Source organism: Entelurus aequoreus, linkage group LG11, assembly GCF_033978785.1.
Source record: "Entelurus aequoreus isolate RoL-2023_Sb linkage group LG11, RoL_Eaeq_v1.1, whole genome shotgun sequence".
In the NCBI taxonomy this organism is placed as follows: domain Eukaryota; kingdom Metazoa; phylum Chordata; class Actinopteri; order Syngnathiformes; family Syngnathidae; genus Entelurus; species Entelurus aequoreus.
Genome location: NC_084741.1, coordinates 75,332,657 through 75,345,517, shown reverse-complemented (window position 1 = coordinate 75,345,517; position 12,861 = coordinate 75,332,657). Strand labels below are relative to the sequence as shown.

The following is a 12,861-nucleotide window of genomic DNA, read 5'->3' as shown; positions in this document are numbered from 1 at the left end:
ATTAAATTAGTTTTTTTAAATGACATAATGTTAATGTAATAGATAAATACATTTGGGAAATGTAAAACACTAAAAAGCACAAAATATTTAATTTATCAATACAACCTGTTTCAATACTTTTTTGGGTGGGGGAACTGAGGAAAAAAAACAAGTTGGCACTTGGGTTATATTTAAAAGAGACACAAATTTGAAAGACAAAATATGTGCCATATTTTTTGCTTTTAGGCACGTGTGTGCAGTACACAACCAAAATTACACAACTACTGTCCTCTAGAGGTCTAAGAAGTATTGCAGCATTCTATTTCAGTTTGAGCTACTTTTAAAATAACTTTTTGAATGACGTATGGCGTTTTGAAGTGGAATGATACCTAAGAATGGTTATTACTTAGGTATTATCAAGCGTTTGCATTTGCTTGAATAAAGAAAATCGATACTTTTTAGGAGGATGACAAAGTATGTTTCACTGAAATCCATTAGTTGATCCAAATCATAACAATTTATTTGGATGCAAAAGCAGTAATACACAAGGAAAAGAACCCATTAGAGGATGTAACTGTCAACATGTCTGTTTTGACGGTACAGTTGCATCCTCTAATCAAATCAGACATGTTTTGACTCTACATTAGCAGGTCTATGCACCGTTTTGGAAGTCAAGGACAATCCTTCAATCATCAGCAGAGACAAAAGTAAGTGACCCTGACTTTTGTGTCAACAGGAAAGCACTTAAGTCAATGAGTAGTGTGTTTTGGAACATTGGACATGCTTTATTTCAGAACTTTTCACAATTTATTTAAACATCTCACATATACAAAATAGGTACAATAGACTTTGGGATGTCATTTTTTGAGGGAGAGAGAGAGACAGAGAGGGAGAAAGAGAGAGGAGACAGGTGGCCTTAAAATCCATTCGGGATTGGATGAAAGAAATTGATGCCAGTATGAAGTCTGGATGTGGGGTTTAAAACTTGAACAAAAACCCAAAACAAACTAAAAATTTCAAGACAAACCAAAAACATGAAACAAATACTAGACATCAGGTTGAGAAGTATTCCACCTACTTAAAGTGGGAGTATCAGAGGACCAATGCAAGACTCCTCCAGGGTCAATACAAAGGAATACAGAATCCAGTGGTTTTGTCCACAATTTTAGCACCATTGATCTCTACTTCAAGTTACCGAGCACCTTTCCATTGAAGCATTAAAAGCTCAAACATCTCTGTTGTGGACCCGGGATTTTGCCTATCTAAGTACATGCATGAGGTAGTTCAAACCTTATTTTCATGGAAATTGTGGTTTTAAACCTCCTCTTTGGAAGATATACAAAGACCACAAAGTGATGCGTACTTTCAGCGTTTTTATTACACTTCTTTGATTTTTTACAAAAGGATGACATGATGTCCCACAACAAGGTGTTTTCCCGCGTCCCTTTGGGTTGCTGTATTCATTTGCATTGCACGATCGCTCCTTTCAGTCCGTTCAGTCCTCTCCGATAGTTGCCCATCTTAAGCAAGTGGATGCGCAGTGAGAAATCAGCATTTAAAAAAAACAAAAACACGAAAAGAAAGGGCAGAGATTTCTTTTTTTTTTCGTTCGTTCTTTCTCTCTTTTGGGGTGTTAATTTATCATGAGTCTACTTATTTGAAACAGACTGGGCCAATGTCCAAACCAAACTCCTGATCAGCTCCACCAATGTCCAAAGGTGCAATGTCGAGGATGGGCAGGCGAGATGGTTTATTCGTTCTGTACTCAATCACTGTCTTGCTCCACTCACCAGTGTGTCTCTGGGGGAGGGGGGTAGACGAGAAAAAAAAAGACTCTGTTTCAATATGGTGCTCAGCAAAGCTAGGGGGAACTACGAGACTAACGATACTTACAGTGCAACCGTCCTCCAGAATGGAGAAAGTGAAGCGGCTGTTGCCCTCGGCCCTCAGCTCCACATCGTTGGAGCCACCAAGAACCACGGCTTTCTTCAGGTTGCCGGTCTCGGCGTCCATGTAGGCGACGCTGTTCTTGCAGTGGTAGGTGATGTTCTGGCTAGCATGGTTGGACAGCAGGCGCATGAAAGCCAGCTGGGTGGCCATGCTCTGTGGGCTGAGGGTCTCGTCGTTGTAGGTGAACTGCAAAAAAAGACGTAGCCATGTAACTTTCTGAAAATTGGACCGCGGTGCGACGATAAACCCTAAAGTTATTCAGCTCACCTCGGTACCGCCGTTGATGGTCTCTCCGAACCACACGTGCTTCATGCTCTCTGTGCTTCTGTACCAGTTCTTCTTGGCGATGCTCTCAGGGTGGGCATGGATGCAAGTCTCACGTGAGGCGAAGTTACAGAAGACCTTGATGGCGTCGTTGATGCAACCCTGGTTAGGGTCGATCCAGTAAAATCCTGCAGGGAGCAAGACAGTCGATTGGTTTCGCTGCACGATTAATTTCTAATTTCGAGAAGGTTTTCAACTGACCGCTGGTCCATTCGGGGTGGCCCAGCTTGATGTCGCGGCAAGTGCGGGCGGGGTTCTTCCTGGATCCCTCAGGGGTGAGCAGGTTCTCGATCTGAGTGTTCAGGGACTTGATGGTGGCGTCGACTTCGTAATCCTTAGCTCTCATGGCGGGCTGATCAGCTCTGTACTCATCGTAGCCTGAAAGATCATATCCGCCACCAGCAGGGCCAGCAGGTCCAGGCAGACCAGCAGGTCCAACGGGACCCTAATGGAGACAAGATAAGGCTTTGATATGCTGAATATAAAATGTGTGTCAGCTTTTAGAAGATATACTTACAACAGGGCCGATGTGTCCAGGGGGTCCACGAGGACCAGCAGGGCCAATGCTACCATGGGCACCAGCTCTACCATCCTTACCAGGGGGTCCGTGGGGTCCGGCAGGACCCTGAAGAGGGAGACAAACATTGTGTTATGCTGAGCAATATCAAAGTCAAGTACATATGTGAAAACAGACTAGGGATCAGAACATTTCACTCACTCTAGGTCCAGCGTGTCCATTAGGACCTGCAGCTCCGGTGTCACCAGGGGCTCCCTGGAAGGAGCATGACATGACAATGCAGTGATTCCAAGGTAAGCAATTATAAACAATACAAGCTACAGTCTACCTTAGGGATATTCAACTGTAGTGTTTTGGGGGCCACATTTTCATAAAGCTATTGACTGAGAGGCAAACTTAATCCGTGACTATTTGTCTTATTTTGTATATTCTGGAGAACCAGTGTCCTTTACAGTGGATATTTGATTTTGCTGTATTTTTTGTCAGTTACAGAACGCTCTGCTGTTTTTAAAGACCTTCTGCAAAAAAAGCAAGTCAAAGATCCATGCATCTGAATCCTACAAGCTACAACAACACCTTAGTTACATGAATCACAGAAAACTGCCCAAAAGAAGAGGACTTTAAGGAGAGCCTCGAGGAACGCCTCAGTTATGTAAATCACAAATTAGGACCCCAATGTTCTATGTTTGCAGCAAGGTTCAAATGTCAATGCAAGGATCTTTGAATGTGTTTACATGGTCCAAGTTCCTCTTTACGACAGGAGCACTCTAGTTTTTTTTAGGAATTTGCGGCAAAAATGTTTGTTTCCCAAGTTTTGAACCGCCCGTACGGTGTCATTCTCGGCTTGCCAGTTGATAAGCCCTGGTCTAGCTTCATGCTAAAGCTTACAGATGGTCCTTGAATTCCCTGGAGACCAGGGTGTCCACGAAGACCCTTCATTCCTCTCTCTCCTCTGTCTCCACCAACGCCCTTCTCTCCACGGACACCAGCGGGTCCCTACAACATGTACATACACCTTGTTGTTGGAGCACAATGACACATCAAATTATCTTTAGATTCTAGGCTCTACTTACAGCAGCACCTCTGGCTCCAGCGGCTCCAGCAGCTCCAGCATGGCCTGAGTGGCCCTATAGATACAGACAGACATCATCAATTGTCAGAAATCTGTTGAACAAAAACCTTGCTGTGGGAAAACATACAGCATCTCCACGGTTTCCAGGTCTTCCAGAGGCTCCACTTGGTCCAGCAGGTCCGGGAGCACCAGCCAGTCCGAGGGCACCAGCGGGGCCAGCGTCACCACGATCTCCCTGAAAACATCAGAAGATGGCAGGTTAAGGTAAGAACAGAGTATTTTCTGTACATTAGGACAATACCTTGAGTCCAGGAGCACCAGGACGACCAGGAGGTCCATCGTTACCAGGACTACCCTGTGAATTTGACAGCATACATGTTAACACCAAGCCCTAATCAAAACAAGATGGAACTGAATAGAGCTCAGTACCTCACGTCCAGCCTCTCCTTGAGGTCCGGTCATACCAGGCATGCCAATGTTGCCAGGGGCACCACGAGGTCCGGCGGCACCAGCGGGTCCAACTCTACCAGGCTCTCCCTATGATGTGTCAAAATGAAGGAATTTGATTACTTGTCCCAAAGATGCTGCAGAGAGAAGTTTTAGTGTCAGAAATCAACACTTACAACACCACCGGGACCGCCAGGAGTACCACGATCTCCTCTAGCTCCAGGAAGACCAACAAATCCTTGAAGTCCAAGAGGTCCAGATGTTCCAGAAGGACCAGGAGCACCCTATGCCCAAAACAGAATGAATTATGATTATGGACGACATGAGCATTTGGTGAGTGAATGCATTCCAACTTACAGCAGGACCCGACTCTCCGGAAGAACCCTTCTCTCCAGCAGGACCGGGAGCTCCGACCATACCCTGCTCTCCGCTGGGACCAGCGGGACCTGGGTCGCCACGGAGACCACGAGGACCATCCTTACCAGCGGGACCAGCAGGGCCAGAGGGGCCGACAATACCCTTAGAGTGGAGAAGGGAAGAGGAGGATGTGTTAAACGTGTGTACAGCGGCACCTCATCTTAAGAGTGTTTTGAGATAGGAGTTGTCGCCCTCGGCTAATTGTTATGCTTTAAATTGCAAGCATACATATGAGTTACAAGCATACCCGCCATTAGTTTGTGTTGCGAATACCACACACTAGCAATAGCTTACAGCTAGAGATGGACATTACTTTGTTTTCCAGCCACTGGAACGAAGACAGTACTGAGAGGAATACTCGGATTTGATTTGAGATACAAGTGGTTTGAGTTAAGAGCCACGTAGGTTGAAGTACCATTGTCTTCCTTTTGTGTGCTTAGTGTCAGTGATCTAAAATGTACTCACAGCAGGTCCAGCAGGTCCAGCTCTGCCAGCAGGTCCGGGGAAACCAGTCTGACCCTAACAACAAAAAAGTAAAAGCTCAGTCTTTCCTCAAAATAGAAAATTCAACTAATAAGAACTAAACTGACATTCACATGAAAACTAGCTGTTACAAGTAGTCGTCATATGAGTGAGTGAACACAATGTATTTCTGAGGGATATATTAACAAATCCTGCAGCGCTGCAAATGATGTATACTGAATGTTTTAATACTCACGGGAGGACCATTGTCTCCACGGCCACCAGTGGGTCCAGCAGGTCCGGAAGGACCCTGCAAGGCAGGTAAATAAACACATTTAATTCCGTATCGGCGCCTTATGACTTAATGACATCGACACAATTCCAAGAAAAAAAACATTGGTCTAAAAATTCATCAATGGTATACTAACAGAAGGTCCAGATTGTCCAGCGGGGCCAGCAGGGCCAGAGGGGCCAACATCTCCCTTTCCTCCAGCAGGTCCACGCTCTCCTCTTACTCCGGTCTGACCGTTAGCGCCCTGTAAGGTGGAGTAGTAGCAAGGTTTAACTATAGTTTCTGATAACGTATACAGTACAAGTGTTTCCTGTTCAACATCTTTGATAGGAAGCCACTATAAGTGTGTTGGCTTACAGGGGGTCCAGCGAATCCAGGGGCTCCAGCAGGTCCAACCTCTCCACGCTCGCCCTGTGCTCAGAAACAACAACCCCACTAAGCAATATATTTCAAAACAACACAAAGGTTGAATTTTTTTTAACAATCGCAACTTACAGAGGCACCACGGACTCCAGCTGGGCCAGAGGGTCCGAAGGATCCAGACTCACCCTGCAAATGAGACTTACAATGAAGTGTGTACTAATACGAGTATATATTGACAGTTTGAAACCAAAACTATGAGATATGAATGCAACTTCTTGGTTCTTGAATATTTTATGCTTATATGAGATGATCTTTATGTCTAAAACATTCCAGTAGCTTCTGTGGTCAACTTGCCTTGTCACCATTGGCTCCCGTGGGTCCAGGAGGTCCAATGGGTCCTTGGGGACCCTAGAACACAGGAAGGGTGGGAAAATTATAAACCTTCACTCTTGACAATTGTGTATTAAGAGCTTGAGGATGAGAGCTGTGCTTACACGGGCACCATCTCTGCCGTGATTGCCGTCGGGTCCTTTGTGTCCGACCTCTCCCTGTGCAAGAATGAAGAAAACAAGTTGAAACCCAACATACCACTAAAGTCCTATTGAAGATCCATTTTTTTGTTATTTGGTGAAGACCTTCTCTCCCTTGACTCCGGAGGGACCAGCAGCTCCACGTTCTCCGGGCATGCCACCAGCTCCTTGGTGTCCAGGGGCACCAGCAAGTCCAGCAACGCCAGGCTCTCCCTGGAATTGGATAAGAAAAAAAGTCATTATGTTACTTCAATTCATACTGAAGCACAACCAAGAGTCAGGCCTCCTCCGCTTCACCTTTCACCTCTCTAGTTTACCACAATCTATCTTACCTTGCCACCATCAGCACCAGGAGCTCCAGCAGGTCCACGTCCTCCCATAGGTCCCTGAGCTCCAGAAGATCCAGCAGCACCGGGGTTACCACGCTCGCCCTGCAAGAACGCACACAGGCGAGTCAGTGGAAGGCTCGGTGGTTATCGTCATTGTGATGCTCGGGAAAATAAAGCACATACTTTGGCACCAGCGGGTCCAGCGACTCCTTGGTCTCCGGGGATACCCTGTTGGAGGACGCATCAGGTTGGTTAGCTGGTTATTTAAGCTGTATGAAATATTGTTTATTAGGACTACTTACTCTGTCTCCGGGCTTGCCAGCCTCTCCAGCACCACCAGCGGGACCAGACAGACCCTAAAAAATGTCAAGTGACAACTTTGGTGCGAAATTGTGGTCATTGTTTAGCTTATTTTGAACATGTTTACACCCTTGTTTACAATTGATTCATGCAAAAAACCTAATTTGATTCCATCTATAGAGGTGAATGAGACAAAGGTAACGTTGACTGAAGGCTCCCAACAAACCTGGAAACCAGGAGCTCCAGATGGTCCTTGCTCTCCCTTCTCACCAGGACCGCCCTGCAGTCGGAAAGAGCAAAGCACTATTAAAAAAACGTACCAAGTACGATAGCACATCATGATCAAAATAAAAGCTTTAAACCACAAGAATACTTACAGTAACTCCCATGGGGCCAGTAGCTCCATTGTTGCCATCAGGTCCAGGGACGCCCTACACAATGAGGCATCGCACAATTCAATAACTACTTCTTCATATTACACCAAAATTGTGCGATGCCTCACCGCAATGAGGCATCGCACAATAAATAACTACTTTTTCATATTACACCAAAATTGTGCGATGCCTCAGCACAATGAGGCATCGCACAATTCAATAACTACTTCTTCATATTACCCCAAGTCAGTCATCTGACTTACTCTCAGTCCAGTCGCTCCGGTAGCTCCCTTGTCTCCAGGTTTGCCGGCCTCACCCTAAAAGAGGTAAACATGTGACTTAGTTGACATTTATTATGCATTGTCCATAGAAATGCTCCTCTCATATATATACTGCTCTTATTTGTCAACCTCGTTTTTATAGACGAGCTAGAAAAATGGCTGCTTGTAAGAGTGAAAATGTATGACTGTTTGTGTATAATCGCCTCATGATGTATTTTAGCATAATTTTTTTCACATACAAAGTTATGGCTAACTTGCTTTGAAATTATAAATCAAGCAGATATTTAAGCATTTATTTTCATTTGACCAAAAAAAATGTTTGGAATTTATGACAATATAAGATTGTTTGTAAGATACACAATTGCCTGCAGTCCATGCATATTTTCTGTCAAAATTGAAAGAAGGTGTACATTTATTAAAAAATATGACGTGCTTTATTGATGAACATTACCATGTTTTTGGCGGGCCAGATCTGGCCTCCGGGCGTTAAGTTTGACACCGGTTTTATATAGCATATCTAATTCTTGTTTCTACTCACAGTAGCTCCCTTGGGTCCAGGGAAGCCGACGTTTCCGGGCTGGCCTCTTGGTCCAGTTGGGCCGGGAGGACCGGTGCGGCCATCTTGTCCAGCAGGACCCTACAGAAGGAAACGGGAAGTAATGAAAATCGTTATCACAAGTAGAAAAGATTAAACTGATAAATCAAACTTTCTCTAAGTTCACTCACAGAAGGTCCCTCCTTTCCTGTGGGTCCAGAGCTTCCTGGGCTTCCTGGTAGACCCTGTTGGGATGTAGAAGTAGAATGTTGATGAGCCAATGTTGATGAGCCATCGATTTGTGGCACCAGAGCTACAGTCTGCAGTGGACATTTGTTTTTGGTGTATTTCTATTGTCAGAAATACATAACATTTGTGTTATGCATAACACAAATGTCCACTGCCGAGGACCCTGGTTCTTTGGAGGATATCTATTTTAGTACTTACCCTAAGACCAGCAGGTCCGGGCTCACCAGCACGGCCAGCATCTCCAGGGGGTCCGCGAGGTCCGGCAGAACCACTGGCACCACGAGCACCAGGCATGCCCTATACGCGACATGCACCAGGGGGTACGTCATAAAACTGAGGTGCAGGTTTTTACGTCATGTGTGATGCCCCACTTACAAGTGGGCCGACTCGTCCCTCAACACCGGGCATTCCACGGCTACCGGGAGAGCCCTAGAGGAGACACGACCACGCCACTGTCAGAGGTGAAGACAAGAAAAAGATGGCTGCCGATGTTGGTAACACCACTCACTCTGGATCCACGGGCACCAGCAGGGCCGCTGGCACCAACCTCGCCATTGGGTCCACGTTTGCCCTCCTCACCCTGAGAACCAGGGGCTCCCTGTGGTCCGGCGCTGCCCTGTAGAATAAAGATATTTAATTATCCAGACATAACATTAAATAATACTGTCATAAAACATGGATGTGATTCCGACGTACAGGCTCGCCCTTGGCACCAACATCTCCCTTCACACCCTGAACACCAGGATCTCCCTGAAACACAACCGGAAGCGTTCAATACCAATACACAATGATTATGTAGGTGTGTTTCTGTGTGCAAGTGAACTCACAGCCAAGCCTCTGGGACCAGCAGCACCCTGAGGTCCCTGAGGTCCAGGTCCTCCTCTAGGTCCAGGGAAACCAGGGGCTCCAGCAGCACCAGGGGTACCCTAAAAACGACACAAATTTGAGAACCACTTCGCAGAATACCAATGTGAACCCAAAATTATTTGCATATGAGTCACGTGAGGAAGATATTCGGAACACTTACAGTAGCTCCCTTGGCTCCATTGAGGCCATTAGCACCAGGGTTACCCTAGGGGAGAAGAAATGTTTTGATAATAAGACAAACAACTCAGTATACTTGTAAATAACACAGTTTTAATCCAATTGTATATGTATCAGCTCAATGTCAGTGAAAAGACAAGGGAACATTTCTGAATGATAAGAATACAATTAAAAAGTGTACTTACAACGGGACCGACGGGGCCAACAGCACCATTGGCACCGGGCTCTCCTCTTGCTCCCTGAGGTCCAGAGGGACCGGAGGCACCAGCAGCTCCAACCTCTCCCTGTCAATGAGCAAATGCATCTTGATCAATACATGTACAGGTGATCGCATCAACCAGTGAGAGAGAGAATGGGAGACCTACCTTGGGTCCTGGACCGCCGGGGAAACCTGGGGCACCGGCAGCACCAACGGGTCCCTGTGGAGAGAAAATGTCGTAATGCATCACCCCAAAATTGTCTTTTTTCTTTTTACTCTAGAAAGCTACTTACAGCAGCACCAGCGGGTCCGGTGTTGCCATCGGCACCCCGAGCACCAGCAGGGCCAGCAGGGCCAGCACGACCTCTCTCACCAGACAGACCGCGAGGTCCCTAGACGGGGTGGAGCGCGTGAGAGACAATAACACCTGTGGGCATGTTGGGCGTCCATGCTGGATGCGACACTTACAACCAGTCCGGGTCTTCCAGCAGCTCCATGGGCACCGGACTCACCCTTGAAGGAGGAGGAAAGAGAAAACGGTAAAATACCAGAAAAGGAACCAGCATTAGGATGATTATTGTCTATTGATCGCTGCTTTCTCACCTTGGCTCCAGCGGAGCCGGCCTCTCCCTTGCGTCCATCCAAGCCATTGTAACCCTGCAGCAAGAAAGGGGCAATGATAGGGAAGCCATTTTGATTTATGTGCCTGAGTTATTTGACTATTGATTTTTTTGGTCAGCGTTTGACTCACTCTGTGTCCCTTCATTCCAGGAAGTCCAGGGGTTCCGGGGAATCCACGAGCACCCTGCAGTTAATAACACACAATATTTGTGAGAGGAGTTCTTTAAATGAGAGTTAATTGTCTGCTGAGGTGTGGGACTTATACCTGAGAACCGGGGACACCTCTGTCTCCGGGCTTGCCAGGTCTGCCATTGTTACCCTGGAAGTGAACAAATCCATTTAATTCAAGATGGTATTTATCGTTGAGAAAATGTTTACTTACGTCCTCTCCAACTTTGCCAGGAGGTCCAGGGGGGCCACGAGGACCAAGGGGTCCCTGAGACAAAAATAATCAGTGTTCTCCAAAGCATAAGAAGTATTTTGGGGTTGTTTTGCAATAAGAAAATATCTCACAGTCTGTCCGGGCTCTCCGGGCTCACCAGGGTGTCCGGTGTGTCCCTGAGGACCCTGTCATGACAAATAAGACATGTAACAGTCAGTCACAGTCAGGTTCAACTGGGACTTGAGTGAACTTACAGGGGGTCCAGGAGGTCCGGGAGGGCCTCTGTTTCCCATCATACCCTGAGAAGAAGGAATCATGAGTGTGGTTCAACAAACAGTGTCATGTGCTGCAATATTTCTATGTTTCATAGAGGGCTCCTTACCATGGGTCCAGGACCGGGATCAGGAGCCTTAACGCCATCATACTGAGCAGCAAAGTTCTGCAAAGGACAAGAAATTGTGTCATATAAATTATTTTGAGCGGGGGAAGTATTTTAGTATAGACAGGTGCATTGCAAGTTTGCACCAGGTGATCGCACACAAAAGTATTTTTGCCCTAAATATAAGGTCAACTTACTCCTCCAAGTCCAGGGGGACCAGGGGGGCCAGCGGGGCCGGGGAGTCCGGGTTTTCCATCTTTTCCATTAGGTCCCTGGGGACCCTGGAGAAGAGAGAAACATGGCCGTGAGTTGTTGTCATAAATGAGCACAGCTAATGAGGTTGGAAGGTCAACAAAGTCTAGGTCCTACGCCCAAAAAGTCCACTTTTAGCGATTCAACTGATTGAATTCAAATGAACTCACCCGGTCACCTCGAGGTCCTTTGTCTCCTCGGGGGCCCTGCAGCAGGAAAAGCACTCAGTTAGCATCAAGTACTTAGCAGATGTCTCTCCACTTTCCTTTCTTAGCTACTCAAAAGCCCAGAGTAAAGCACACTGGACGCGAGCATATACAGATATATAGAAACAAACTTGCACAAGCGAGTTAGGACACATGTTCAGTGCCCTTTGACCTCGTCTTGGCTCTACTTATGCCGTGCAGTCAGGTGTAATGAGATTATGTGCTCACCTTCATTCTGCTCTAGATAAGACAAGAAGATAAATACATGTCATTGAAATGTATTTCTTCAGTCTTCATGTGTGACTATAGAATAATGCTCAAGGATCACTCAGATGCAATGCACATGTGCAGACCGGCTAGCATGAGAGTCCACTTGCGAGCGCTTTCGTGTGCTAATAATGCATTGGAGTGGAGATGCTGATGACAAGTTTGGGCAATCTCAATTGTGAGTTTCAATGTGGATACGCTTGTTTAGCTGGTCTGAGATCAGATCCCATCCCTGAATGTAAAATGATGAGGAAGTCTGCTGCCCCTTAGAAAGGCTCCTTTGTGCCATGCAGGCCCCAAGTGGGCGCCTCAGCTTTCACTGACAGCCTTTAGCCAATCGGACCCTCACCTACACCGAGGACAGATGGGAGGAATAACTTTGGGCGAGAAGGGGCACAAGTTTGCAACTCCTTAAGATTGCTCAAATTGTTCAGGACCGTCAGAGAGGTCTCCTTCGGAAGGTAACGCTTACTCGAAATCCCCTTTGTGTTTGATGTTTGCATGCATGCATGTACTAACCGAGTCTGTGGCCACGGGCAGGTGAAGAGGAGGCAGCGGGAGGGGAGAAAAGGGAATATTCCGTTAGAACACAAGCAACTTTAGAGCAACCAAACAAAACCTGCTGTTTAGAAACTAATCCTATTTCCTGCATGTGAACCACCAGATGTTTGGAATGTGCTTGTTGCAGGAGCCTACTTCAAAATGTTCTCAACAACAATGCAAATCCAAGCATTCCAGACCGGCTAACAGTCCTGAACATGAATAATCCTTGTAGATGCACGCATAGTCAGCCTGCAAACAACAACTACACCGTTGGATAACATTTGATGAATGTATCTTGTCAAATGCCATTTGGGCAAAAAATCTGTTTAAAAATGGTGCTAATGCATGTGTTATGTCTCACAGTGCTGCAATATGATGCATCTTTGAATATGGACCAGATGATTCTGGATGGTTTTCAGCAGTACAGGACCTCCCCGTGAACTCTGAAGCGTCGTGTGCTATCTGCACCACAAGGTGGCGCCAATGGGCATACCAGGTGACGTCACACTGTTGCGCTAACTGGTAGTCGATCGTTTAAATGTGCTAA

The 12,861-nt window shown here is 46.3% G+C and overlaps 1 protein-coding gene across 1 annotated transcript; it reads right to left on the bottom strand.

The window, feature by feature from the left end:
* Positions 1-1,339: 1,339 nt before the first annotated feature.
* LOC133660473 (collagen alpha-2(I) chain-like) lies at positions 1,340-11,557 on the bottom strand. Its single transcript, XM_062063998.1, has 48 exons — positions 11,469-11,557; positions 11,244-11,327; positions 11,050-11,106; positions 10,922-10,966; positions 10,799-10,852; positions 10,668-10,721; positions 10,551-10,604; positions 10,416-10,469; positions 10,268-10,321; positions 10,133-10,177; positions 9,958-10,056; positions 9,831-9,884; positions 9,651-9,749; positions 9,449-9,493; positions 9,249-9,347; positions 9,118-9,171; positions 8,930-9,037; positions 8,797-8,850; positions 8,620-8,718; positions 8,364-8,417; positions 8,176-8,274; positions 7,620-7,673; positions 7,360-7,413; positions 7,209-7,262; positions 6,985-7,038; positions 6,866-6,910; positions 6,686-6,784; positions 6,459-6,566; positions 6,318-6,371; positions 6,178-6,231; positions 5,956-6,009; positions 5,818-5,871; positions 5,597-5,704; positions 5,425-5,478; positions 5,172-5,225; positions 4,647-4,808; positions 4,466-4,573; positions 4,272-4,379; positions 4,144-4,197; positions 3,970-4,077; positions 3,844-3,897; positions 3,659-3,766; positions 2,972-3,025; positions 2,771-2,878; positions 2,455-2,698; positions 2,197-2,381; positions 1,873-2,115; positions 1,340-1,779 (listed from the first exon to the last, which is right to left on the bottom strand). The coding sequence occupies exons 3-48, from the start codon at positions 11,050-11,052 to the stop codon at positions 1,633-1,635; spliced, it is 3,810 nt and encodes a 1,269-aa protein (XP_061919982.1). The 5' UTR covers positions 11,053-11,106; positions 11,244-11,327; positions 11,469-11,557; the 3' UTR covers positions 1,340-1,632.
* Positions 11,558-12,861: the final 1,304 nt, after the last annotated feature.

Coding starts and splice junctions, on each gene's coding strand:
- LOC133660473 (XM_062063998.1), bottom strand. Junction 6,232..6,317: donor ACGGCAGAGATGGTGCCCGT/GTAAGCACAGCT, acceptor CCTGTGTTCTAG/GGTCCCCAAGGACCCATTGG. Junction 4,574..4,646: donor CCGGAGAGTCGGGTCCTGCT/GTAAGTTGGAAT, acceptor TTTTGGGCATAG/GGTGCTCCTGGTCCTTCTGG.